The sequence below is a fragment of the Gekko japonicus genome, unplaced genomic scaffold (assembly GCF_001447785.1).
Source record: "Gekko japonicus isolate JY-2015 unplaced genomic scaffold, Gekko_japonicus_V1.1 scaffold4556, whole genome shotgun sequence".
NCBI lineage: Eukaryota > Metazoa > Chordata > Lepidosauria > Squamata > Gekkonidae > Gekko > Gekko japonicus.
In genome coordinates, this window is record NW_015172148.1 from 28,869 (window position 1) to 53,725 (window position 24,857).

General features: G+C 51.8%; 1 protein-coding gene across 1 annotated transcript in view; it reads left to right on the forward strand.

Annotated features, from left to right (window-relative positions):
- Window positions 1–20,260, forward strand: part of LOC107118668 — a 42,215-nt gene extending 21,955 nt beyond the window's left edge. Inside the window, exons 5-6 of the mRNA XM_015421027.1 lie at window positions 1,248–1,561; window positions 19,948–20,260. Of these exons, the coding sequence (XP_015276513.1) occupies window positions 1,248–1,561; window positions 19,948–20,097 (464 nt within the window). The 3' untranslated portion in view covers window positions 20,098–20,260. The remainder of the gene's footprint in view (window positions 1–1,247; window positions 1,562–19,947) is intronic.
- The last annotated feature ends 4,597 nt before the right edge of the window (window positions 20,261–24,857 follow it).

The window sequence follows — 24,857 nt, forward strand, 5'->3', positions numbered from 1 at the left end:
TCCCCACAACAGACACCCTGTGAGGTAGGTGGGGCTGAGAGAACTCTTGACAGAAACTGCTCTTTTTCAAGAACAGCTGTGCCAGAGTTATGGCTTGCCCAAGGTCATCCAGCCAGGTGCAAGTGGAGGAGTGGGGAATCAAACCTGGTTCTCCCAGATTAGAGTCCGCGCACTTAACCATCCCACCAACTTCTCCCTGATCCCTCTGCCACCTAAACAAAAGTCCACCGGCTGGCCGCTTGCTAAGTTATCTCTCTGGCAAGCCTTTCAGGCCCAGGGAGGAGAGCAGGGAAGACGCAGCCTGCCTGGTTCTTCCTCAGGTGTCAGGGGAGGGAGGGGCTCCGGTTGCTCCTCCCACCACCCCTGCCTATCTGTCTACCCTAAATGCAATGTAGTAGCACATGGGGAATAGTCCTAATTATTCCATATCTCAAGAACCATCCTATCTTCAAAATATTTAAAGAAATGCAAGATACACAGCAATTGAAATTTATACACAAATTTACATACATTTCCGGATGTGCTGTGGCCAAAATAAACTGAAATTGTGCTAATTTTTAAACCTACTTTTAAGCATTTGAATTCATGGAATGATCTTAGTTACCACAGCCTCTTAATCAAAGGCATGGAGTATACTTTCATTAACATTTTGGTGTATCCTCACATAGGTTTTCCTCTACCTTGGCTTCCAGTTACAGCATCCACATGACATGGGTTGATTCCACATGGACTTTTTACTCAGTTTCCACAATCACATATTGTGGGATTTGTTTTGTTTTTTTATTAGAATCATAGAATCATAGAGTTCGAAGGGACCTCCAGGGTCATCTAGTCCAATCCCCTGCAGAATGCAGGAAATAGCCAAATATCACCCCCACACCCCCAGTGCCCCCTGCTCCATGCCCAGAAGATGGCCAAAAAAATATCTACCAGCCCTCCAGGATCCCTGGCCAAACTGGCCTGGAGAAAAATTGCTTCCTGACCCCAAAGTGGTAATCAGCATTTCCCTGCCTTGTCCTCTTTTACTGGAAGCTGCAGCTGGCCATCTTTGAGCGAACAGATCACAACTGTAAGGGGGGCACTGGCTTGAACACTCTGCCAACAGCCTCCTGTTCCCAGGAAGAGTTCACCATGTGTACACTGCTGTCCTGGCCTGGAAAAAATTGCTATACAAAAATGTATAGATGGGCTTACTGTCGAAATTGAACCTATTAGATCCAATTTACTCATGTTTCCCTCCCCTCCAGGCAACCCTTCAGGATCTGACATCCCCAGTCTTCTCTCATCTGGCATCTCTATTCTTGGCTCATATGGCACTTCTGATCTTCGTTCTGTCATGCATGACCATGCGGAGGTGAAGATGGAACCTCTTTGGAAAGTAGTGGAGAATCGGTACCAAATCAATAACAAGTATGACACCAAATACAAACCTCGCCCTGTGCGTGAGATCGTCTCTAAAGCAAAGGCAGCCGTGGGGACAAAGATGCCCTATAACGTCCTCAATAACAACTGTGAGCATTTTGTCACTAATCTACGTTATGGCAAACCTGTCAGTGACCAGGTATGTAGATGCTCTTCAGGTATGTGTACAAAGTGTCTGGCAACCGGTGGGAGCTTGGGTGGCAAGGACATAAGAACATAAGGGAAGCCAATTGTCAGAACCCACAGCCATCAACGTAGTACACGCTTATCAGGAAAGGTAATACTTTATTGAAGAGCCATAGATGCATTAACATAGGCACTGTTAAGAATGACGGCTGCCCCTTGGGATAATAGGATATAGGGTATTTGTATGCACCCCCCCACTGCCCTGGCCAATTAGCCACCCTCCCGCGCGCGGGAGAAGGCACTCCAGCCATTAGCGCTGAAGCTGGGAACCAACCTCTCTCCCATGGTTCCTGTGAAACCAAACATCAACATTCCACCACCTGCAGAACTTGAAGATAAGCGTTACAGCAGCTAAGAAGCACAGAAGGAATGCAATAGCAATTAGAATACAACCGACCTCCCCATGCCCCATGGCAGCATAGCTGACATACTGCCCTCTCGAAAATCAGCTTCTCCCTACCATTCCGGGAGATCTCCCCACCATTCCGGGAGATCTCCCGGGCATTCCAGGAGGTCTCCCGGTTTGTACGGGAAGTCCCAATGAAACTTCCACAATAGTCTAGGGGCCAGAATATCCCCTACTTCCACCCATTCTAGGTGCTGAGGTCCGAAATCCAACCATTCAACCAAATACATCAACTTCCCATGTTTGATCTTAGAGTCCAGAATTTTAGATATCTCATAATGTTCCTCGCCCTCCACCAAGATCGGAGGGGGTACCGGTTTCGATGGACGCCAAGGACTGGAACCAGAATCCTTTTTCAGGAGGCTGAAATGAAACACAGAATGCAGTTTTCTCATGTTTTTAGGCAACTCCAGTTCCGCAGCTACATCATTGATCACCCTTTTTACTGGAAATGGACCAATGTACTTCCACCCTAACGTCCGACTAGGGCGCAGCACCTGAATGTTTTTTGTAGATACAGGCTGTAGAGCCCAACCCTCCACCCTTCTCTTATCAGCCTGGCATTTGTACGCTTTCTTGGCAGCATTTAAAGTCTTACATAGAAGTGGCCATGAGTCTCGGTGAGGAACTGGTACCGGGGCAGAAGGTGACACCAATGCACTCGGCTGAGTGCTGGCCGGTGTGGGCGGCTGAGCCGCATCCCCCGGCCCCAAGTCATTGTCCCCTTCCAGAAATGGTACAGGTGGGCTGTCATAGCCATACAGTGCTTTAAATTGGGACATTCCAATAGAAGAGTGACACGTGTTGTTGTAACAGAATTTGGCTAGAGGCAAGAGGTCGACCCAGTTGTCCTGTTGATAGTTAGCAAAACAACGGAGATATTTTTCCAAGGTCTGATTAACCCGTTCCGTTTGTCCGTCGGTTTCTGGGTGATAAGCACTGCTCAGGCCCCTCTCCACCCCCATCAGCTTCATGAGCTCCCCCCAGAACCGAGACACGACTTGGGTTCCCCAGTCAGACACCACCACCTGAGGTGAACTTGCTGTGCCATGTCTCTCCCCCTCCCCCGGTTTTGTGACTGGGCAGGACTGGGTCCCGCATCACAGGGGGTGGAGGGGTTAGGCGGGCTTGGCTGCGTGTCATCACTGCCCCTCCCAGATGGGAAGGCATGAACACTGAGTCCAAACCCACCTCCTGTTGCCTATCGTGTTGGGGTAGACGTGATAGGGCGTCAGCCAACGAGTTCGCAGAGCCGGGGAAGTGGTGCAAGGTGAATTGGAACTTGGAGAAGAAAACGACCCACCTTAGCTGTTTAGCATTCAGTCACCGGGGTGTTTAGAGCGTTTCTGAGTTCTTATGATCAGTCCAAACCTCGAACGGGACACACACACCCTCCAACCAATTTCTTCAAGTGGAAAGGGCGAGCTTTATTGCCCCTGCCTCCTTTTCTCAAACGGACCACTTACGTTCTGTGTCACTGAATTTCCTTGACACATATGCCAAGGGATGCAGCAACCCATCCCCTCCTTCTTGGAGAATCACCCCCCCCCCATGGCAACATCGGACGCATCAGTTTGTACGATGAATTTTTTCGTTTCATCGGGGTGGTCGGCTGCAAAATGGCCCCTTTCCCACACTTCAGGCAGAGCCCTCGGCGCATCTGTTGCTCCCGAGCAGACTCAGACTGCCGCACCGATTTCCCCTTCTGAGCCGAAGTTGTAGGCTTCCCTCCTGCAGTTGCGATGTCCAGACGCAGGGTGTTTAGGCGGGTCTCCGCACTCTCCGCCTCTTGCATCCACGCCGGGAGGGAGACTGGATCTACAGCTCAAAGGGCCGTTTCTTGGATTTCAGGATTCAGCCCCACTCGGTATAGCTCCGCCAGCACTGGGTCAGGCCAAGTTTGAACTTTGGCCGCGTGCAACTTAAACTCCGATGAGTACTCTCTCACCGATCTCTTGCCTTGCTTCAGGGTGCATAAAAACGCCCTTGCCTTCGGCCCAGCGTTCCTGTCTTCGAATTGGGCCTGCAATGCCCACATAAAAGCGTCCAAATTTATTAGCTCCGGGCCCTGTGCGTTGTGCAGCCCCACATACCAAGCCGCCGCGGGCCCCCACAAGCATGCCACTACTACATCCATGCGGCTGCTGTCATCTGAGAACAGGTGGCCCGATCTTTCCACGAACGTTAACACTTAACCACAAAGTAGGAAAGTTCCTCAGGGTTCCCGTCGAATGTGGCCTCGATGAGATCCTTCGGGCGATGAATCACCTGACCCCTCGGACTGCCTGGTCGGGGAGCTGGAATCGGGGCCTCCCCTGGGCCCAGCCTGGGCACATCTCCAGGCAGCTGCGGCGGTGGGGGAGCCAGTGGGGCCATAGGCACCACCGGTGCCACCGGGTGGGCTTCTCTCTCCTCCCTAATGGCTTGGATCACCAACTGCGGGAGCACATGGATAACTTCCGCCAGATCCCGCTGAAGCTGTCGACTCTCCCTCCGCCACCTCCATCCTGTGAGTCAGTTCCATCCCCTCGTCCAGGGGACATTCGCCCACTCCTTGCCTTCGACCTTTCCATCACCCACGGGGCCGGTGGTGGTTCAAAGGAGGCCCCATACGGGGGGAAACCTCCAGCTGAGGTAAATCCCAGGTCGAACCTGCTATCTCTCGGGGGGCCCTGCGCAAGCATATAAGTCTCGGCAGTGGAATCCAGTTTAAATAGGCTCCATCTGGAACTCGGCTGGTGCCCCAGGCCGGGCAGCTGCCGCAGCCCCGAAGGGGTCAGGAACACCACAGTCGATGTCGTCTTTGGGACGGCTCCCTTCTCAGCCCCAGTCACCGGTGGCATGGTGGTCAATGGATCCGCTGCCTGGGTCGTGGGAGTCTTCCCCCCAGATATGGTAGGGATAGGGGGTTCTTCCTCTCCCTCCTCCTTTTTTTAAGGAATCTGTTTCTTCTCTCCGTCGCTCATCTCGTTTAGGGAGAGAGACGTTAGATAGAGAATGAAGAATTCTTAACAGAATGTCAGAACCCACAGCCATCAACGTAGCACACGCATATCAGGAAAGGTAATACTGTATTGAAGAGCCATAGATGCATTAACATAGGCACTGTTAAGAATGACGGCTGCCCCTTGGCATAATAGGATATAGGGTATTTGTATGCACCCCCCCACTGCCCTGGCTAATTAGCCACCCTCCCGCGCGCGGGAGAAGGCACTCCAGCCATTAGCGCTGAAGCTGGGAACCAACCTCTCTCCCATGGTTCCTGTGAAACCAAACATCAACATTCCACCACCTGCAGAACTTGAAGATAAGCGTTACAGCAGCTAAGCAGCACAGAAGGAATGCAATAGCAATTAGAATACAACCGACCTCCCCATCTCCCATGGCAGCATAGCTGACACCAATATTGGATCAGGCCAATGGTCCATCCAGTCCAACACTGTCACACAGTGGCCAAAAATACCAGGTGCCATCACACTAGAAGCCCTCCCACTGTTGCCCCCCCCCCAAGCACCAAGAATACAGCGCATCACTTGCCCCAGACTGACAGTTCCTATCTATACCTTGTGGCTAATAGCCTGAAAAGTACTGAGACTTACTAGCAATTTCAGCTCTCATACTTTATTTCAGCTCAGAACAAGATGAAAGCTACCAGCTCGCAGGCCGGTTTATAAAGGCAAACAACCCACACCCAAAACACATGCCCACACAAGTTGGAGCGGGCTAGGATCTGCTTGGCCCATTGTTCATTAAAGCGAAGCTCGGCTGCTTCACAAGACCACGTGGCGACCAAGCCGCACACGCGGTTGGAGCTTGATACATTACACCCCTCCCTCCTTGGTCCGAAAGACACCCACACACAAAGTCCTGCAAATAAGTGGGGACCTTCCTTGCTCTCGTGGAGCGGTGAGGAACAGGTACCGGGGTGGAAGGTGACACCGATGGACTCGGCTGAGTGCTGGCCGGTGTGGGCGGCTGTAGTCCTTGTCGCGCTGCTTCCCTTGGAGCGGCCGCGCTGTCTGCACGCGTATTGACAGGGGGTAGACCAGGCGCCTCGTCTGGCAGAGTAGAGGTATCTGGTAGCCGCTGGGAAGTGGCAGGCTCTGAGTTGTCCGGGCTCTCGAAGTCCTCCGGGTCACTCGACAGTACCCGCCAACGCAGCCGGTCGATGTGGCAGTGGAGTATCTGGCCGTCCTCACTGGTGACCTTGTATGATCGCGGTCCCCTCTTACCACCCAGGCTGGAATCCATGGCGGGCCCCGTGTGTAGTTCCGGGCGTAGACTGGGTCCTCGGGGAAAAATCCCTTGGCTGCCTTGGGTGACTCGGTGGCTGGTTCTTCCTCCAGAGCTCAGTCAGGGTGAAGGTGATCCAGCCAGGACGTCAGACGCCTTCCCAGGAGAAGCTCCGCAGGGCTGCATCCCGTTGTGGTGTGGGGTGTAGTTCTTTGGCTGAAGAGAAAGGCTGCCAGCTTGTAATCAAGTCCTTTGGCGTATCTCAGACTGTGTGAGAAGGGGGTGGCCCACGCCAAAGGAGTGGGTCCTTGGCAGTGCAGCGCACCACTTCCTGAACGTGCACCGGCTGGTCAGGGAGAGTCTCCAAAAGTGCGATCTGATGTGCAGAGCCCAGGTTTGGCTCCGTTGCAGGCAGGGGAAGACGGCTCAAGGCGTCAGCGTGTCCCATCGCTTTTTCTGGCCGGTGAATTAGCGAATAAGCGTACCCTGCCAAAAAACCAGACCACCGGAGCACCCAGGGCAACGTCATCTGAGGGGTCTGGTGGTCGGGGAAAAGCAGGCCGAGAAGCGGTTTATGGTCAGTCAGGATCGTGAAAGGTTGACCATAGAGGTAATGGTGACATTTTTTCACCCAAGCCACAATAGCGAGCGCCTCCTTGTCAATCTGCGCATAGTTGCGCTCCACAGAGGACAAGCTACCGATACCTCCCAGCCAGGCGGTAGCTGGTGGCCCAGGACCGCCCCGACCCTGTACGGGGAGGCATTGCAGGCTAGGACCACAGGAAGCCCCTCATTGAAGTGGGAGAGGACCGAATTGGAGACAAGAAGGTCCTTTACCGCCTGAAAAGCAGCGGCAGTGTGGCTAACACGTGGCTGACCACCGGTACAGGATACGCGTGGTCTTGGAAGGCTTTATTCAATGTGCATTTATAGTCACCACAAATTCGTACGTCGCTGTTAGGCTTTACCGGGGTGCCTATCGGAGTCTCCCACTGTGCTGAAGCGACGGGCTCTAAAACCCCCTGGGCAACCAAGCGATCAAGCTCTGCCTCGATCTTTGGCCTCATTGCAATAGGGGGTGTCTGGCCTTAATCCTGATGGGGCAGACAGCTGGGTTGAGATCGAGGGATATGGGGGCCCCAGTGTAGCAGCTGAGCGTGCTGTCAAAAACCGTGGGGAATTCGTTACACACATCCGCAAAGTTCGCCACCCGGATCTGATTGATTCCCATGATCGTCAGTCCCAGGGGCCCGAACCACAAAAGTCCCAGTAAGCTGGAGAGCTTTATGGCTGCGCGCTAGCAGACTCACCTCCCGGACCTCCCGGAGGTGAAGCTGCACTCCAGCCGAAGGAGGGGGTGCGCAGGCTCGCTTACCCCCCCCAGGGACCCGGGGAAGGGACCCTGGCCATGGAACTTATAAGAGGTTGCCTCTTCGATGGCGAAATGCCGGAGAATTGAGCCACCACGGGGTTCTTGTTAAAGTCCCTCAACTTAAACCCCTGTGGCTTTCGCAGAGGGGGTCCCTCCCCATGGGCAGAGCGAGCGCAGCATCTCCTTGGAAATAATGGAGAAGGACGACCCAGAGTCTATTTCCATGCTGCAGGGGGACCCTTCTATTAACACCGTTACCTGCACCTTATTGGGGCTATCGGGGGGCAAGTTACATACCTGCTGCTGCTGCTGGTGGGCTGAGAGGGTTTGAAGGTCCGTGTGGAGATCTGCCAAGTTCTCGTGGGCTGAGTCTTCTGGGGTTGTCCACGGGAGCGGCAGACTCTGGCGAGATGGCCCGGCTTGTTACAGGAGCAGTAGACGACATCTCTAAAATGGCAAGTCCAGCATTCATGCGCCTCTGTGCAACTGGCGTAGGATGATGAAGAAGAAGAGGCTTTGGTCGAGAAAGGTCCCACCGGGCGATGCTGCTGTTGGGATGAACGGCGGCGTGCCTGGAGCACTTCGTCGTCTTCGGAGTTGTCCGACTTGAGGGCTGCTTGAGTGTGATGGACCGCCTTTACGCAGCGGTCTTGATGTGCCTTTTCGTAGGCTGCGGCCTCACGGAGCCCTTTATCTAGATCCAGGTCGTCCTGGCTAACCAGTTTCCTCCGAAGCTTGGGTTCCCGGAGACCCAAGAGGAACTGGATAAGCAAGGTGTCTGCCAGGTCAGGAAAAGAGCACCAGGTGGCCGCCCGCCGGAGTCTGGCCAAGAACTCGTAAGCCAACTTGTCTGGGCCCTTGACTTGTGCAAAGAAGTCCATGCGCTCAGAAAACTTTGTGGGCTTTGGTGAAAGGTGGTCGGACAGCGCTTTCACCAACACCACATAGGACTCGTCCTTGGTCTGCTTAGGTGCAATTAGGTCCTTGAGCAGCAAGACAGTGTCTATGCCACAGGACCGGAGGAGGTGGCCTTCTTCTTACCCGGGTCTATGATATCATGGCAGGTGAAGTAGCTCTCCAGGATCTCGAGCCATGTCTCCCACTGTGCGGGGTGAGACATGTTGAAGGCGGCGATGCTTTCCTTGGATGTAGCCACCGTACTGCTTCCACGTGGTGGTTGAAGCTCAGGAACGGAGGCGGAGGCGGCTGGAGCAAGGCGTGGAGCGCTGCTGCTCTTGGGGTCAGCAGGGCGAGGTACAGAGCAGTGAGTGGCAACCAGAGAACCAGGGAACGAAGCACAGTGGTGTGCGGCGTCTCAGTGCTGGGCTTGATGCGATGCTCGAATCTTCGTCCGGGTTGTTGTTCATGGGAGGTAGAATCCCACCCTCGTCGCCAGTGAAAGGTACTGAGACTTACTAGCAATTTCAGCTCTCATACTTTATTTCAGCTCAGAACAAGACGAAAGCTACCGGCTCGCAGGCTGGTTTATAAAGGCAAACAATCCCGACCCAAAATACCCCCCCACAAGTTATAGGCTATTTACAGTGGCCGACAGTTCCATAGGCTCTTGGCCTGGAGCCTACCCTCCGATTGGAGCGGACTAGGATCCGCTTGGCCCACTGATCGTTAGAGCGAAGCTCAGCCGCTTCACATGACCACGTGGCAACCAAGCCGTGCACGCGGTCGGAGCTTGATACATTACATAGCCACTGATGGACCTCTGCTCCATATGTTTATCTCCATGTCCATGAAGCTGTCCATGCTTGTAGCTGCCACCACCTCCTGTGGCAGTGAATTCCAAGTGTTAATTGTTCTTTGGGTGAAGAAGTATTTCCTTTTATCTGTTCTAACCCGAATGCTCAGCAATTTCATTGAGTGCCCACGAGTTCTTGTATTGTGAGAAAGGGAGAAAAGTACCTCTTTCTCTACCTGCTCTATCCCATGCATAATCTTATAAACCTTGATCATATCACCCCTCAGTCGTCGTTTCTCCAAGCTAAAGAGCCCTAAGCGCTTTAACCTTTCCTCATAGGGAAAGTGTTCCAACCCTTTTATCATTCGAGTTGCCCTTTTCTGCACTTTTTCCAAAGCTATAATATCCTTTTTAAGGTGTGGTGCCCAGAACTGCACACAGTATTCCAAATGAGGTCGCACCATTGATTTATATAATTTATTTTATTTATTTATTATGGGATTTGTATCCCGCCCTACCCATATAAGGGCATTATGATATGGCTGATCTGTTTTCAATACCCTTCCTAATAATCCCCAGCATAGCATTGGCCTTCTTTATTGCAGTCACACACTGTCTCGACATTTTCAGTGAGTTATCCACTACAACTCCAAGATCTCTCTCTTGATCAGTCTCTGCCAGTTCAGACCCCATCAATGTGTATTTATATTTAGGATTTTTGGCTCCAATGTGCATCACCTTGCACTTGGCCACATTGAACCCCATTTGCCATGTTGACGCCCACTCGCCCATCCTCGACAGATCCCTTTGGAGTGCCTCACAATCCTCCCTGGTTCTCACCTAGACTTGCCAAGCCCCCGTTGAGGGTGGGGGAACCCCCGCTTTAAAAAACCCTTATCCACTTTTTTTGAAATTTGGCCCCAGGGGACAAAATGGCGGCTGGAAAAGTGGTGCTCTAGCATTTAAGTCCTCCAAGTCTCTATGGCTATGAAAGTGCAGGTCTGGTCTCCACCGGCTGGAGGAGTGAGCTCCGCCCCAGCAGCTTCCTAAGTACACGCCCAGCTTCCAGAAGCCCCTTGCTCTCTTGATCAGGTGGCATGGTGGGCATCTGTTGCTTCTTTGGTGCTGCCGCCATGCATCCCAATCCCTCTGAGCCTCAGAGGCAGTTGCCTGGCCTTGCAGAGAGTCACACACAGTTCCTTGAAGCCCACCCAGCCAACAGTGAAGTGTCTGGGAGGGAGGGTAAGGTTTGGGCATACTGTGGTGGGTTTTGTTCCACTTGGGCTGCTGGGGTGGGCGGTGGGCCCTTGCTGAGCTTTGAGAAACTGCCTTTTTGTTGCCTTCAAAGGCTGGAGGAGAACTTGCCTCCTGCAACATCAATGCCAGAACTTTTAGGTGGGGAAGGCTGGTCTGGCAGTCAAAGGGAACCCAGGTGAGAGGGAGGAGGGGGGAAGAGGGAAGGAAGAACCGCAAGGAGTCCCACTCAGCGGCACCTTCCTGGCTTGATGAAGACACAGCCTAGTACTCTGCTGCTCGCTGGAAGGAGGGCAGCAGCAGCACCGGTTCTGGCTGGCTGGCTGGCTGGCTCCCTCGTGGAGGTAAACGACCCCGAGTGTCTCTCTCCCTCTCTCCCCCCCTCTGGGATTCTGCCTTCCTCACCCGGCCTGACACTCGAAACGGGATCCTCACGGCCCTCTCCCAGATCCAGGGGACTGAGCCTGATGCTCAGGCGCACTCCTCTCTCGCTCTCTCCTTTGTGAGGGGAAGCAGCACTAATCGCACAGCCCAGCAGCTGCTTTGGGTTTCTACCTGCTCCTGTCTTTCTGGCCACTCTGCAGACCGAAAGGAAGTGGCTGCTGGCTGGGAGCTGAATAGCAGCGGGGGAGGGGGGGGCTGCCCATCACAAACTACTCCCAACTGAACAACTGCATTCCACCACACTGCCACGGAGCTCTTCATTCTCACTAAGCCCAGAATGCTCCAAGCTGCTCAAGTGGGGTTCCTCCACAGACAAAGAGGATGTACTAAAAGGAAGGACAGGATTGCCCACTGGAAACAATGGGAGAGTCTTGAAGGCCCATTGGAAATAATGGGAGCCAGGAATACCAATTGACTTGCATAGGCTCCATTGAAATACATTACAGCTCAGGAAGAGTTGCAAAGAAAATGCGGAATGGATTTTCCATTAAGGTCTGTGGTCCGAAATACACTGCTCTGCCACCCCCAGGGACTGTCATTCCACTGTGGGGCCTGTCATTCCAGTCCCAGAGCAGTGCATTTGGGACCAGAGACCTTAATGGAGAATCCATTCCACATTATCTTTGCAACTCTTCTTGAGCTGTAATGTATTTGAATGGAGCCCATGCAAGTCAATTGGCATTCCTAGCTCCATTATTTCCAACGGCCTTCAAGTCTCTCCCATTGTTTACAGTGGGCAATCCTGTTCTTCCTTTTAGTACATCCCGATGACGACGATGATGATAAAAAGTTGGCAAGCCCGTGTGCGCACTTTCCTAGGCATCACCACCACCTGGGGTACGGACACATGGTTAATGTTTGGGGGGAATGGGCTTAGGAAAGCGGATTGGCAGACTGGAAGTGGAACCTCTGTGGCGCTTCCCTTTGAGGTGCTCCTTCCCTAAACTCCGAGCTGCTATGGCTAATAGCAAGACTGAGTTTTCACCGCTCCCGGCTGTGCAAACGGCTTTTCCCTGTTCAGGGTTTGCAAACAACACCAAGAGGGTTCCCTCAAGTGAAACAGAAAGAAAAATCCACACCCATTTTCAGGCAGGATTTTTGCAGGGCATTGCTGGTTTCCAGACACCTCCACAGTGGAGCTTCTTTGCTCCTTTCGAGGATGGTGACCTCCTTTGCCAACTTGCTGTGAGAGCCAACACAATGGGCAGTTGCATGTTTTCAGATTAATGAGAGGTGCACTCCCAGCTCCTCAAAGGCTTGAACCTTCAGGGCACCGTGCTTGCACAGATGTTGGTTGGCTGCCTTAAAACAAAATCTGCATGCACAGGTACTCTCTGAAGAGCCTGTGCAACTGAGCAAAGTGCTTTGTACTGGCTATCTTTAAAGCAGAAATTCCCAGACTGAGTTGTCCAAAATTCACTCACTTTTGAAAACCACTTAATCCAGTTTGTGTATTATATAACATCTATTATGCTTGTCAAGGTTGATGATTGGACCTTTAGATCCAACCAGTGTACCCTCTAAACTGAGTTAGTGTGAGCTAGTTCATTGGTTTTTTAGCCACCGGCTCACACAGGAAGAATGGCTTCAGCCTCCAGAGCAAACTAATTGATGCAGTGGCCAAATTGCTCGCTCACAACTTTAATGCCAGCAGCTCACCAAGTAGAATTTTTGCTCACAAGACTCCACAGCTTAGAGGGAGCACCTTCTTTGTGTGGTCTGGCGAGCAAAGTGTTGCAGTAACTGCATAATCCTGATCTTACTAATTGTCTAAAGTATGAATTTTTGAAACACCCTTTAATGATTCCTTGTTTTAAGAGTGTGTGTGTGCCTTTAAATGCTTGGTTGAAGTGTGATAATAGCAGAGTAGAATGATTGAGAGATAAGTGTGCTGTGATTGGTGGATGACAGAGTGTGGGAGGGGTTTTTGATGTGAATCTGTGTGGGTGTGTCAGTGTGTCAGTTATGAAGGAGTTATGAAAGTCAGTTGGAATTGTTCAGTTGGTGTTCAGTCAGTGAGGGTTATTATAGTTCTGTGTGAGATCTCAAAGAGAGCAGTATATATGTTCTTGGCCTGAGTGGCTTACTCTAAAGGAAAGAGGGAATCCTATTAATGTTGGAACTGAATGTCAAAGAAACAAAAGTAAAGGGAAAAAAGGCTATGTGTGTGATACATTTGAACAACATATTTACAAGTCCCTTTATCCTAAACAGTTACAGAATAACCAACCTCATATTTTGTTCTTAGTTCAATAAATCATCTTTTGTTTAAGTTACCCCAGAATTGAATTCAATCCTTCCTCAAGACCACATAGATCCCTGAAAAGCCCCGACTCTTGGTCACCTTACCAGAAAAAGGAGGGTTTGGAAATCCTTAATTTCCTGGTGGCAGCTGAATCTACCCCGTTTTCAAAAGCAAAGAGCACATTTAAAGGGAAAACCAGTCCTCCCAAAAGAGAGGACGCCACACACTCACTCTCCCAGGTTTCTGCAAATGATGCAAAACTGAAGTATTGAAGAGGGTTTTTCTACACAGGCAATAGGGTTCCTGAAAAGTACTCAGAAACGTGGAGTGATTTCAGCAAGAGTACTTTATTTAGTGAAGAACAAGACAAGGATTCCCGGCACGCAGGCCGGTATATATGTCCAGAGACCCACCACCAGAACACACCCCCTAGTGACCCTATAGGTTATTTACAGTGGCCGAGAGTCCCATTGGCTCTCGGCCGCGGACCTGGCCCTCTGGTTGGGTGCGGGCTAGGATCCGCTCCGCTATTGTTCTGTAGGTACGAAGCTATGGGCTTGTGCTTGACCGCATGGCCCAACGGTCGCGCACGTGGTAATGGCGGATACATTACACCCCTCCCCCCATAGTCCAGACTATCCACACACGAAGTCCTGGAGGTACGTTGGGGGTTTCCGAGTCCTTGTGGAGCGGCGCGGCTCCGGAGCGCCGGCCGGATTCATCTCGGGAGCCCGGGGCGGAGAGGTTGGTTGTGGCATTGGTGGGGGCTGCTCAGGAGGCTCCGGATTGGCCTGGCCGGTAACCGCGTATGGGCGCTCCAGGTCCACGGGATCGTCCGAGAGGACCCGGCGCCGCAGCTGGTCGATGTGGCGGTGGAGCAGTTGACCATCCTCACAGGATACCTCGTATGATCGAGGCCCTCGCACCCGTACCACACGCGCTGGGATCCAGGGCGGGCCCTGGGCATAGTTCTTTGCGTAAACTGGGTCTTCCGGGAAGAACCCCCTGGCGGCAGCGTGTGATTCCGTCGTCGGCTCCACCTCGGGTGCCCTGTCTGGGTGCAGGCGATCCAGCCGGGATGTTAGGCGACGACTCATCAAGAGTTCCGCCGGACTGAGGCCCGTCTCAGTGTGCGGGGTTGTATGTTGGCCGAACAGGAACACCGCCAGCTTGTAGTCCCAGTCCTTGCCGTCGAACTTCCGCAGGGCTTCCTTGGTCGTGCGCACCATCCGCTCCGCCTGGCTGTTGGTTGCTGGGTGAAAGGGCGCTGATCGGACGTGGCGAATTCCGCAGTACCTTGTGAAGTCCTGGAACTCGCTGGAGGTGAAGGCCGTACCGTTATCGGTTACCAGGGTATCCGGGAGGCCGTGAGAGCTGAAAATGTGTCTCATCGCCTTGATGGCCGCCTTGGAGGTGGATGGCACCGGCACTACTTCCAGCCATTTGCTGTACGCATCCACTAGGATAAAAAAGATTTGTCCCTGGAAGGGCCCCGCGAAATCCAGGTGCAGGCGTGACCAGGGTTTGTGGGAGGATTCCCAAGCCCTTTCCGGTGCCCGGGGCGGGGACGGCCGAAAAGCCTGACAGGGTTGGCAGAGCTTTACCTGCTTCTCGATGTCCTGGTCCAGCCCTGGCCACCACACGTAGCTCCGCGCCAGTGCTTTCATCCTCACCACGCCCGGGTGTGCCTCGTGTAGTGCTTCCAGCACCCGGTCTCGTAGGGGCGGAGGGATCACCACCCGGCCTCCCCACATCACGCAACCCTTGTGAGTCGATAGTTCATCTTTGCGGTTTGCGTAGGCCGTGAATTCAGGCCCTGCCGTGACCACCGGCCACCCCCTTCTCACCCAGTCCAGGACGCGGCAAAGGGTTGGGTCACGGGCCGTGCGACGGGCCACTTCCTTCACGTGGACAGGTTGGTCTGGGAGGGTCTCCAGAAGGGCGATCTGATAAGCTGGGGCCGGGTCTGGTTCCGTCGAAGGCAGGGGCAGGTGGCTCAGGGCGTCGGCGTGTCCCATCGCCTTCCCGGGATGGTGGACGAGTGAATAGGTGTACCCGGCCAGGAACACGGACCAACGGATCACCCTCGGCGAGGTCATCTGGGGGGTCTGGCGGTCCGGGGCAAGTAGACCCAAGAGAGGCTTATGGTCCGTAAGGACCGTGAAAGGCCGGCCGTAGAGGTAATGGTGAAATTTTTTCACCCCGGCTACGATCGCAAGAGCCTCTTTATCAATCTGCGCGTAATTGCGCTCCGCTGATGACAGAGTACGGGAGTAATAAGCCACGGGGACTTCCCGACCGTCAGCCAGCTTGTGCCCCAGGACTGCCCCGACCCCATACGGAGAGGTGTCGCAGGCCAGCACCACCGGCAGGTCCTCGTTGAAGTGAGCGAGGACCGAGTTGGATGTGAGGAGATCCTTGACCGCCTGGAACGCCGCCTGTTGAGCTGGGCCCCAGACCCACAGCACGTCCTTGTCGAGGAGCCGGTGGAGGGACTCCGCTACCGCTGCTTTGAGGGGAAGAAAAGAGTGGTAGAAATTAAGGAGGCCTAGGAAGGCCTGCAGTTCAGTCTTTGAGGAGGGGGCTGGAGCGTTCGAGATCGCCACCGTCTTTTCCGTCGTCGGGTGGATGCCTTGTGCGTCGACCTCGAACCCGAGGAACTCCACCTTGTGAACGCCGAGCTGACATTTTTCGCGCTTCACTTTTAGCCCTGCGTGATCGAAGCGTTGCAGGACTGCGCGGAGACGGTCGGTAAAGGACGCGGCATCGGGGGCGGCGATCAGGACGTCATCTAAAAAGGGTTGGACTCCAGGGATCCCTTTGAGGAGAGAGTCCATGAAAGATTGGAAAATCCCCGGGGCCACCGAAACCCCGAACTGGAGGCGGTGGACCCTGAAAGCCCCCCTGTGTGTGGCGATCGTCTGAGCTTCTGCGGTGGCGGCGTCCACCAGCAGCTGCTGGTAGGCTTGCGCCAAGTCCAGCTTCCCAAAAATGCGAGCCCCCGCGAGTGCTGCCAACACATGGCTGACCACCGGTACTGGGTACGCGTGGTCCTGCAGTGCTTTGTTTAACGTGCAGTTGTAGTCCGCACAAATCCGAACATCCCCGTTGGGCTTAACCGGGGTGACTATGGGCGTTTCCCAGCGTGCAGACGCCACCGGTTCCAGTACTCTTTGGGCCACTAGCTTATCGAGTTCCGCCTCTATTTTGGGCCTCATCGTTATAGGCGGGTTCCTGGCCTTGATCCATATGGGGCGGACTGTAGGGTCCAGGTCCAGGGAGATGGGGGCCCCTGTGAATTTGCCTAGGGACCCATCAAAAACCCGGGGAAATTCATTACACACCGCCATGAAGTCCACCTTTTGTAGTTGGTGGATCCCCCCAATAGTCAATCCCAGGGGCTTGAACCACGACATACCCAGGAGGCTTGAAAGCCGGCCCCCCACCACCAATATGTCCAAATATCCGTTAAAATCCTGAAACTCCACCTTGAATTTGCCCCAGCCCCGTATAGCCACTGGATTCTTATTAAAATCCTGTAGTTTAAATTGTGGCTTTCGCAGAGGGGGCCCCCCTCCGGGACAGAGCCTCTGCAGGGTGTCCTCTGAAATTATAGTTAACTCGGAGCCGGTATCCAGCTCCATGCTACAGAGGGACCCCTCAATACGGACCGAAACGTGGATTTTGTTTCGGCCGTCTCGGAGCATTTCACCTACCTGGGGCTGGGGCTTCTTGGAGACCGTGTGTAGGTCGATGGAGTGTAGGTCAACGGTGTGGATGGGCTCAGTCAGATGTACCGGTCTCCTGCCTTGCTGGCGGCGGCCGCGGCAAACCTTGGCAATGTGTCCCTGTTTATTGCACGCCCGGCAGGTGGCGTCTCAGAAACGGCAGGTCCGGCGCTCATGCGCTTCTCCGCAGCTTGCACAATGTAGAGCGGGCTCCGAAGACCTCACCGGCTGGGCTCCTCTAGATCGATGCGATTGCGAGGGCTTGTGCTGGAGTTGTTGAACTTCATCCTCCTCCGAGTCGGCTGACTCTGCCTGGGATTGGGTGCGATGGACCTGGATGCGGTCGGGGTGTGCCGTTTCGTAGGCCGCTGCGGCCTTTAGGGCTTTGGCCACCGTAAGGTCGTCTTCCCTGATCAGGCGTCTTCTCAGCTTTGTATCCCGCAGACCCACGAGGAACTGGGTCAACAATGTGTCCTCCAGGCTGGGGAACTCACATAGCGTGGCGGCCTGCCGAAGGTTGGCCAGGAAATCCGCTGCCTTCTCCCCCGGTGTTTGGACTTTTGCGCAAAAGTCCATGCGCGCAGCGTACTTGGTCGGTTTGGGAGCCAGATGGGCCGTGAGGGACTCGATGAGGGCGTCGAAGGTTTCCTCCTCGACCTCCTTGGGAGAAATCAGGCCCCGCAACAGCAGGAGGGTGTCCATGCCGCACAGGCGTATAAGGTGGGCCCTCTTTGTTTCCGCGTCGGTAACCCTCAAGCATGTTAGGTAATTCTTCAGGATCATTACCCACGTGGTCCATCTCTCGGGGTGTGCCAAGTCGAAGGCCGCGATACCCTCGTGGAAGGTCCCAGCGGCGGCGGCGGCTCCCGAGGATGAGGCATTGGATGCAGTAGACATTCCGACGTTTGCGCTTGTTTGCTTTACACTTGTGAGCTCCGGGAGTTTGCGGAAAATGGCGCTTGTGGCAGAGTCGAGCGGGCTGCAAGGCGGCGTGGTGAAGGGCGAGTTGGTCGCGAAGTTCGGGTGGCGAGACGAGCGGTTTCCGTGCTCAGCGTTGGGGAAGCGTGGTGAACGGCGTGGCGCTACGTGGCCGAGGTTTGACGGAGCGAGGTGTTGAGCGATGGAGCGATGATCCCGGCGGCGGCAGGCGGCTGTGGTGGTGATCGGTGCTCGGTGCTGCAGGGTCTCCTCCGGGTCTCACCACCAGAACACACCCCCTAGTGACCCTATAGGTTATTTACAGTGGCCGAGAGTCCCATTGGCTCTCGGCCGCGGACCTGGCCCTCTGGTTGGGTGCGGGCTAGGATCCGCTCCGCTATTGTTCTGTAGGTACGAAGCTATGGGCTTGTGCTTGACCGCATGGCCCAACGGTCGCGCACGTGGTAATGGCGGATACATTACAGTTCCACTGTAGAAAATGGTTTACAGAGTTCCGTGGATAAATGAGTAGGGACTGTCGTCTATACTGCTAACAGGTGACCTGCGATCCGACTGTCAGCTGCTCACTTTAAAGGGCAGCCAGCCATTTCAGGGCATCCTTTCGCTCCCCACCCCCCCAAAAAAAAGCGAGAGGGAGGGAAGGGATGCTTCTGACTGCCTGTCTGTATTAGCCACAGTGCAGTGTACTGGAAAGACATCATCGAAAGGGGAAGCGACATCACTTGCCATTTGACCTGGAAGTGACATCACAGGAAGTGACATCACAAAAGTCTCCTGGCTCCACCCCCAAAGTCCTCAGATATTTCTGGAGTTGGACTTGGCAACCCTATTCTCACCACCCTCAACAACTTCGTGTCATCTGCAAATGTAGCCACCACTGCTTACTCCCAATTCCAAATCATTAATAAACAAGTTAAAAAGCATCAGACCGAGTACTGATCCTTGTGGTACCCCACTACTTACCACCCTCCACTGAGAAAATTGCTCATTTATATTCACTCTCTGTTTCCTATGAATTAGCCAGTTTTTGATACACAAAGGGACTTGTCCTTTTATCCTGTGACTATTGAGCTTACTTAGGAGCCTTTGATCCTAAACTTAGCTTACTTGCCAAACCACTCCCCACTCTGTTCCGAGGCCAGCAAAGGCCCAGGAGTGAGGCCTTGGCCATCACCAGCTCTGTTCACCAGCACATTTGAAGAGCTGGCATCCTCCACTCTCCAGGAGTGCCGCATAACAAAGCTTTTATTGTACTGAGTTTTACAGTGGAAATGGATAATTACCAATTGGAGAGATTTCATTTTCAGCATCAAATTTCAGCAAAATTCAACTGTGGCACTGTTCAGGGAATGGAAACACCAGCATAAATAGGAATTGACATTTTGGAATAGGAATTGGTATTTGTTTCTACTCCAAAAGTTCAATTCATTTTCATTATTCTGTTACAGCCATTCTTGGTTCCAGGGCTTCAGTAGAAAGATTTGGATGTGATTTTTTTCCATCCAACATGGGTAACTTCAGCAATGGTACTTCCTCATCTAAAGGATCTTCTCAGCCACACTTCAGACAGACTGAAGAAAGGGTTACAGTTTAGACAAAATGTATGACCACTAAAAGCAAAGTGCAGAGAAACTATGACCTCCCCCCCCTTGCTGCTTATTCCTATTTGTTTTTATTAACAAACATAACAGATGGGGTCCTTTGGGGGGGGTCCTTTTTTATTAATGTGGAAATAAATGCATATCCACAATGAAAACCCCCAAGAGCCAATGGGCTGTAGTAGTTAAGAGCGGCAGACTCTAATCTTGATAACCAGGTTTGATTCCCCCCTCCTCCACATAAAGCCAGCTGGGTGACCTTGGGTCCGTCACAGCTCTTTCAGAGTTCTCTCACCCCCATCTACCACACAGGGTGTCTGTTGTTGGAAGAGGAAGGGAAGGTGATTGTATGCTACTTTGAGATTCCTTAAAGCAGAGAAAACTGAGGTATAAAAAACCAATTCTTCTTCTTTTTTGTTCCCTGCAGGCTGACTCGAAAAAGTTTTCAGTAACTACCGTATGCGCTGCCATATGCACTGCGGCCTTTTACGCCAATCCCATAGGCACTGTTGCTGTAGCTGGTAGCGCACTTCTGCTACATAATTTCTGGAGAAGAAGACAGCATGAACATGAGTGACATCCACACCAAGAGGCAAACTAGGTCTTTAAGGCAGACACTGAACCAGAGGCTTCTGCAGGCAGATTCGTATCCTCGCTCATTCACCCCACCCCCACATTCTATAGCTTTGTCTTGTAATTGCAGCTTTCTAGCTAATAGTTCTTTGCAGTGCTGGAATAAAACCCCGAGAGGCATGCAGTGTCATCCCAAGCAGAGTGATACCCTTCTGATCAGTCCGTTGAAGCCAATGGGCATAGAAAATAGTAGCTCTTCTATGGATGGAATTATTAATGTTTCAGCCCTCTTTCTGTAAGAATCCAGGGTTATTTTTGGGCAGGAACGCACAGGAACGGAGTTCCGGCTGGCTCCCAAGTTGGCCACGCCCAGCAGGAACTCATTAGCATAATAGGCCACACCCAACAGCAGAAACTCATTAGGATTGGCTACATTGGGGGTGTGTGGCCTAACATGCAAAGGAGTTTCTGCTACAAAAAAAGGCCCTGGGTTTTGACAACAAACAAGGTAAACAGAATAACAAGCAAAAGGTGGAGAATAACTTTATACCTTCACCCAAGGGACGATTCATATGTTACAAAGACATCTTCTAGAATTCCACGTCTCCCAGGTACACATCGGCCCAGTTTGGATAAACACTATGGTGCTTGGAGAAAGGGCATAAGTTTTGACCCCGCATACCAGTTTCCCAAGTTGAAATAGACCTGGGGAGCCACTATACACCACCCCTGAGGAATTTGCTCATAAATGATCAGGGAATTGGGGGTGAGCAAAATAGTGGCAAAGTTTGTGGATGATACCAAATTATTGAGGTGGGTGACCAGGCAACAACATGACAAGTGGGGCTCAATACTGCTAAACATATGTCAGGAGAGAAGCCATCTTAGAGGAAAATTCCAGCTAAAGCTCTCATCTTCTGGCAATCTGACTTTTTGCAGGTGTCAGCCAATCCCCTGCCTGACTGATGGGTTACTTGTCAAAGTAATCTCAAGAGCCTGTTTATTAGTCCACACATTTCAGCATGAATCTGATATGGGAAGAGAGAGCTCACTCTCGCCCCAGAAAGTTCCATCGAGACAGCCCTGTAATTGGTTGAGAAGGTCAGGAGGTTATGGCCAGCAGTATCTATATTATGGACTAAAGCAGAGAGAGAGAGTATATTCCCTTCCTATTCCCTTCCTATTCCCTTTCCTCCATCCACCACCATGTTGTTTGTTTGAAGGTACTTTGTGTAAGCTCTGGAACATCATGCTTCAGCTGTAGCAACCAGCAGTGCTGCCTTTAGCATAAATAGCACAGCTGTTAGCCTTCTGTTATTTTAGATGCATTATGACTCCACTGAACTATATAACTTTTTTCTAAATTTCTTTAATGAAGCTTTTTAACTTCATTTTCATGTAAGTTACCAGGGAGTGACTTGAACTTACTTGTGTTTAACTTTGGTTACAGTACCACACCAAAGCAAGGCTAGCTTTGACAACATCCATCTCGAAGGGTGGGATAAAAATGTTTAAAATAAATAAATGCAAGGAGACCCACACTGAAACAAAGGATCACAACTTTAAATGTGTGCTCATGGGTCTGAACAAGTGGAGACCGAGAGGGAAAGTTAAAGCAGAGAAAACTGAGGTATAAAAAACCAATTCTTCTTCTTTTTTGTTCCCTGCAGGCTGACTCGAAAAAGTTTTCAGTAACTACCGTATGCGCTGCCATATGCACTGCTGCCTTTTATGCCAATCCCATAGGCACTGTTGTTGTAGCCGGTAGCGCACTTCTGCTACGTGATCTCTGGAGAAGAAGACAGCATGAACATGAGTGACATCCACACGAAGAAGCAAACTAGGTCTTTAAGGCAGACACCGAACCAGAGGCTCCTGCAGGCAGATTCGTATCCTCGCTCATTCACCCCACCCCCACATTCTATAGCTTTGTCTTGTTACTGCAGCTTTCTAGCTAATAGTTCTTTGCCGTGCTGGAATAAAACCCCGAGAGGCCTGCAGTGTCATCCCAAGAAGTGATACCCTTCTGATCAGTCCGTTGAAGCCAATGGGCATAGAAAATGGTAGCTCTTCTAAGGATGGAATTATTAATGTGGCATTTCAGACACAGAAGCCTCTCTTCCGTATAGGAACCGGGAGGGAAGCGATTTACCTGTCAACCGCTTCCGAGGAGTCCAACAGGTTAACAAATAGGTTTGGTTCCCGCATTCCACGGGTCTGTTTTCTTCGCGCCGAAAAGCCTGGGAGCTCAACGGCTTCATTAGACAAAGTTCTCAAGCACTAGCTCATTATAGATAACAGCAATAGACACCACTGAGTCTTCACACCTGCTCGACCTTGGAAAGATAGCTATGTTGCGAGCTAGCTACTAGCGTTCATGGAAAGGAATGCGCACACCAGGCTGCGGGCAGGAGAGAGGGGGGGAAGGGAACCCAGCGTAAAAATGGTACACAGAACTCTTTGGCAGCTCGCTGACAGAGGCAAAGGGAAGGGGGGGATGGATCCCAGGCGCTTCCGCCTGTCAGAGGGGCTGAAGCACACTTCTGGTGATGTCAGGGGGTGTGGCATCACCGGCCTCCCCACTTTCCCCAGGGCCCCCCCACTAGAAAGGTCCTAGCTACGGGCCTGACTATAGTGCTTGGAGAAAGGACATAAGTTTTGACCCCGCATACCAGTTTCCCAAGTTGAAATAGACCTGGGGAGCCACTATACACCACCCCTGAGGAATTTGCTCATAAATGATCAGGGAATTGGGGGTGAGCAAAATAGTGGCAAAGTTTGTGGATAATACCGAATTATTGAGGTGGGTGACCAGGCAACAACATGACAAGTGGGGCTCAATACTGCTAAATATGTCAGGAGAGAAGCCATCTTAGAGGAAAATTCCAACTAAAGCTATCATCTTCTGGCAATCTGACTGTTTGCAGGTGTCAGCCAATCCCCCGCCTGACTGATGGATTACTTGTCAAGGTAATCTCGGGAGCCTGTTTATTAGTCCACACATTTCAGCATGAATCTGATATGGGAAGAGAGAGCTCACTCTCGCCCCAGAAAGTTCCATCGAGACAGCCCTGTAATTGGTTGAGAAGGTCAGGAGGTTATGGCCAGCAGTATCTATATTATGGACTAAAGCAGAGAGAGAGAGGATATTCCCTTCCTATTCCCTTCCTATTCCCTTTCCTCCACCAACCACCATGTTGTTTGTTTGAAGGTACTTTGTGTAAGCTCTGGAACATCATGCTTCAGCTGTAGCAACCAGCAGTGCTGCCTTTAGCATAAATAGCACAGCTGTTAGCCTTCTGTTATTTTAGATGCATTATGACTCCACTGAACTATGTAACTTCTTCTGAATTTCTTTAATAAAGCTTTTTTACTTCATTTTCATGGAAGCTACCACGGAGTTTGAGCCTACTTGGGTTTAACTTTGGTTACATTACCACAACAAGGCAGGGTTAGCTTTGACAACATCCACCTGGAAGGCCCTATTTGGGTGGAAGGGTGGGATAAAAATGTTTAAACTGAATAAGTGTAAGGAGATGCACACTGAAACAAAGGAGCACAACTTTAAATGTGTGCACATAGGTCTGAACTAGTGGAGACCCAGAGGAAAAGAGATCTTGGGGTTGTAGTGGGCAGCTTGATCAAAATGTTGATTCAGTGTGTGGCAGAAGTGAAAAAGGCAAACTGCCCCAGGGCAAACAGCCACGCTTCTCCTCTGCAGTTTCCTGCCCGTGTGACCGGGGCCTATATAACTTTTTTCTAAATTTCTTTAATGAAGCTTTTTAACTTCATTTTCATGTAAGTTACCAGGGAGTGACTTGAACTTACTTGTGTTTAACTTTGGTTACAGTACCACACCAAAGCAAGGCTAGCTTTGACAACATCCACCTCGAAGGGTGGGATAAAAATGTTTAAAATAAATAAATGCAAGGAGACCCACACTGAAACAAAGGATCACAACTTTAAATGTGTGCTCATGGGTCTGAACAAGTGGAGCCCGAGCGGGCAAGAGATCTTGGGGTTGTAGTGGGCAGCTTGATCAAAATGTGTGGCAGAAGGGAAAAGGTGTCGGGTGAGCTCACCATAAGGAGAAAGGTTTGTCTGCCTCGCCTGTTTTCCCCCCACAGCAGCTGGCTGACCTTGAATGCCTAGGCGCTTAGAGCCCCGAGAATGTAGCCTCTTCCCGCTTCTAGCTTGGACCGTTAGATCTTCCCCACGGTTGCTGTTAATTCCTTATTGGCTTCCAGGTGTCAGGGAGCCGTGTATGAAACCTGTATATCAGTGGCACCCATTTTGAATACCCTTATTCCTGAGTGCAAGGCATTCCATCTCTCTGATCAATAAAACTTTTCTTGTTCAAGGACTGTTTGTTGATACTGAGTTATTGGGACCCTGGAAAAAAAAGGCAAACTCCGTGGTGGGATTATTAGGAAAGGTACTGAATATAAAATGGCCAATATTGTATTTTTCTTGTAGATAGATCCAGTTGGTCAGCTGTGTTGGTCTGAAGCAATAGAACAAATTTAGAGTCCAGTGGCACCTTTAAGGGAGCCAGTTTGGTGTAGTGGCTAGGAGTGCGGACTCTAATCTGGAAAAACTGGGTTTGATTCCCCACTCCACATGCAGCTGCTGGTGTTACCTTGGGTCAGTCAGACCTTTCAGAGCTATTCTCTCAAGGGCAGTTCTCCGGAGAGCTTTCTCAGCCCCACCTACCTCACAAGGTGTCTGTTGTGGGGAGGGGAAGGAAAAGGGACTGTAAACCGC